The sequence below is a fragment of the Zerene cesonia genome, unplaced genomic scaffold (assembly GCF_012273895.1).
Source record: "Zerene cesonia ecotype Mississippi unplaced genomic scaffold, Zerene_cesonia_1.1 Zces_u008, whole genome shotgun sequence".
Lineage (NCBI taxonomy): Eukaryota > Metazoa > Arthropoda > Insecta > Lepidoptera > Pieridae > Zerene > Zerene cesonia.
In genome coordinates this window covers 27,955-29,914 of record NW_024045138.1, presented here as the reverse complement: position 1 = coordinate 29,914, position 1,960 = coordinate 27,955, and the positions used below count along the sequence as shown (strand labels likewise).

Below are 1,960 nucleotides of genomic sequence, written 5' to 3'. Positions count from 1 at the left end.
TCAGACATATCTGCAAAATATCAAAAAATATAGCCATTATTGAAGTAGAATATAACAAGGAGTATTGTGAATACCTATTTGATAAATGTACAGCTTTTTAGTGTAAAGCTATTTTCCTCTTTTGTTTAAAGATTAAAAGGAATAAAAGTATATTTTTAAGTTACTAATTTCTTTTATTATTACATTTTTTTATCATCATCATCAGCCCACATATGTTCCCACTGCTGGGACACAGGCCTCTTATGAGCCACTTCAATCCACCACGCTGGCCAAGTGCGGGTTGGCAGATGAGAGATATTAATACATCCTGCATATTAATTAGACCACAGGCTTTCACTATAACATCATCAATAATAGGTATAAGGTTGTGGTAATCTACTTTTTACATGTTTAACGTGAATTCTTAACGCAGCAATTCAATTTGACTGCTTTATTTCTTCTTTTGAACTAGGAGTCGTTGTTAACAGAAGGGGGTCTTATAAGAATACAGTCCTTTTATCTTAAGAAATAACAGTTTTAAAGGGCAAACATTTCAGGAAGTCACAATCTTCCACAATCATGTCTGTTGCTCTGCCGCTATATCCTTCAGATATAAAATTTACTAGTCCGTCAGGAGTACATGATATGAAATATTTTAATGTATTGATTTCTTGTACTATGACCATGTTAGCGATAAGAAGACTGGATTTGATGGTTTTTCAATTTCAATTTCAAGGCAATCCATTATAGACACCACATTTGAATATCTAGCCCTGAAAGTTAAAGGCAAATTGTTGAAAATTTCTATAGGTGTTGAAAATATAATTAAATCTTTCATTTTTTCTTCTAATAATAACACACATGAAAAAATCCTACTGATTGTACTTTGTACATAACCGAATAGTAACGCTAGTATGTCATAAGACTCATTGAGTTATTTTTTTTTAAGTAATTAAAATCTATTACATGGAGTGGAATGTGTTCACTCAGTAACTTTATTAAATAATAAGGCCGCCCAACAACATTTTAGGCTCTTTTTCAATAGCTGTTACCATACAACTACGCAATTGATTTTTATGCAGTCTTTCATTCTCAGATTCATCTTCTATAATCCAACTTGATTCAGGAGAACTTAAATTAGGACCAAAAGATGATGAGGATGACAGCAAAGGCTGGGTGGAGAATATTGATGCTTTATCAGTTTTATCTTGAAATAATTTTCTTTTAACAGGATTTTTTTCACATTTTCAAAAGAGATGTTGGTGCTGTTTTTGATAAATTGTTTGTAAACACTTTTACTTGTATGCTGTATTTTACTATGTATTTACTTGAATAGCCTTGTTCATATATGTTTTGTTCTCACTACAGGCACTAGTTGATGAAGATATCATGTCTCTTTTCATAGCTATACACCACTTATTACTCATATCCACGCCTTTAGGAACAAAAAAGAATACTTTATCTGGAGCATTTCTTATTGTATTTCTGCAGTTAGGCACAATGCAATAATTGTATCAGGGTTTTTTGTTTATTCTTTGAAGAGAGAATATTGTTCCATAGCGGTTTGTTTATTTAAAAGAAACAACGTTGTTTTAATCAAAAAACGAAACTTCACCAATGACTTGTTTGTTTGTTATTATGAACTGTGACGTCACGTCAAGCGCGCCAAAATGGCAGGTGTTTAAATTGTCTATTTTATTTGGTTTTTTCAACCTTTTTTTTTCATATTTCTAATTACTTTTTACCTATGAAATTTTTTTCTAATGTAAAAAACGTTGTGAACTATTAGATAACAAAATAAAAAAAAAACATGCATATTCCCTATTAATAATGGAGTGTATAAAATACTGAAAAATGATATACCTAATTTAATTCTTATCAGATCCACTTGCCACTCTTTACAACTTGCTGTATCTCACACTACAGAACATACGCTACCAAGAAATATTGAATTCTTGATCAGAGAAACGTACAATTGGTT

At 31.0% G+C, this 1,960-nt stretch overlaps 1 protein-coding gene across 1 annotated transcript; it reads right to left on the bottom strand.

Annotated features, from left to right (window-relative positions):
• On the bottom strand, positions 1 to 1,454 carry LOC119839075. Its single transcript, XM_038365266.1, is given in 4 exon segments — positions 1 to 10; positions 252 to 375; positions 530 to 646; positions 649 to 1,454. Coding segments are annotated over 4 exon segments (420 nt in total). The 5' UTR covers positions 818 to 1,454.
• Positions 1,455 to 1,960: the final 506 nt, after the last annotated feature.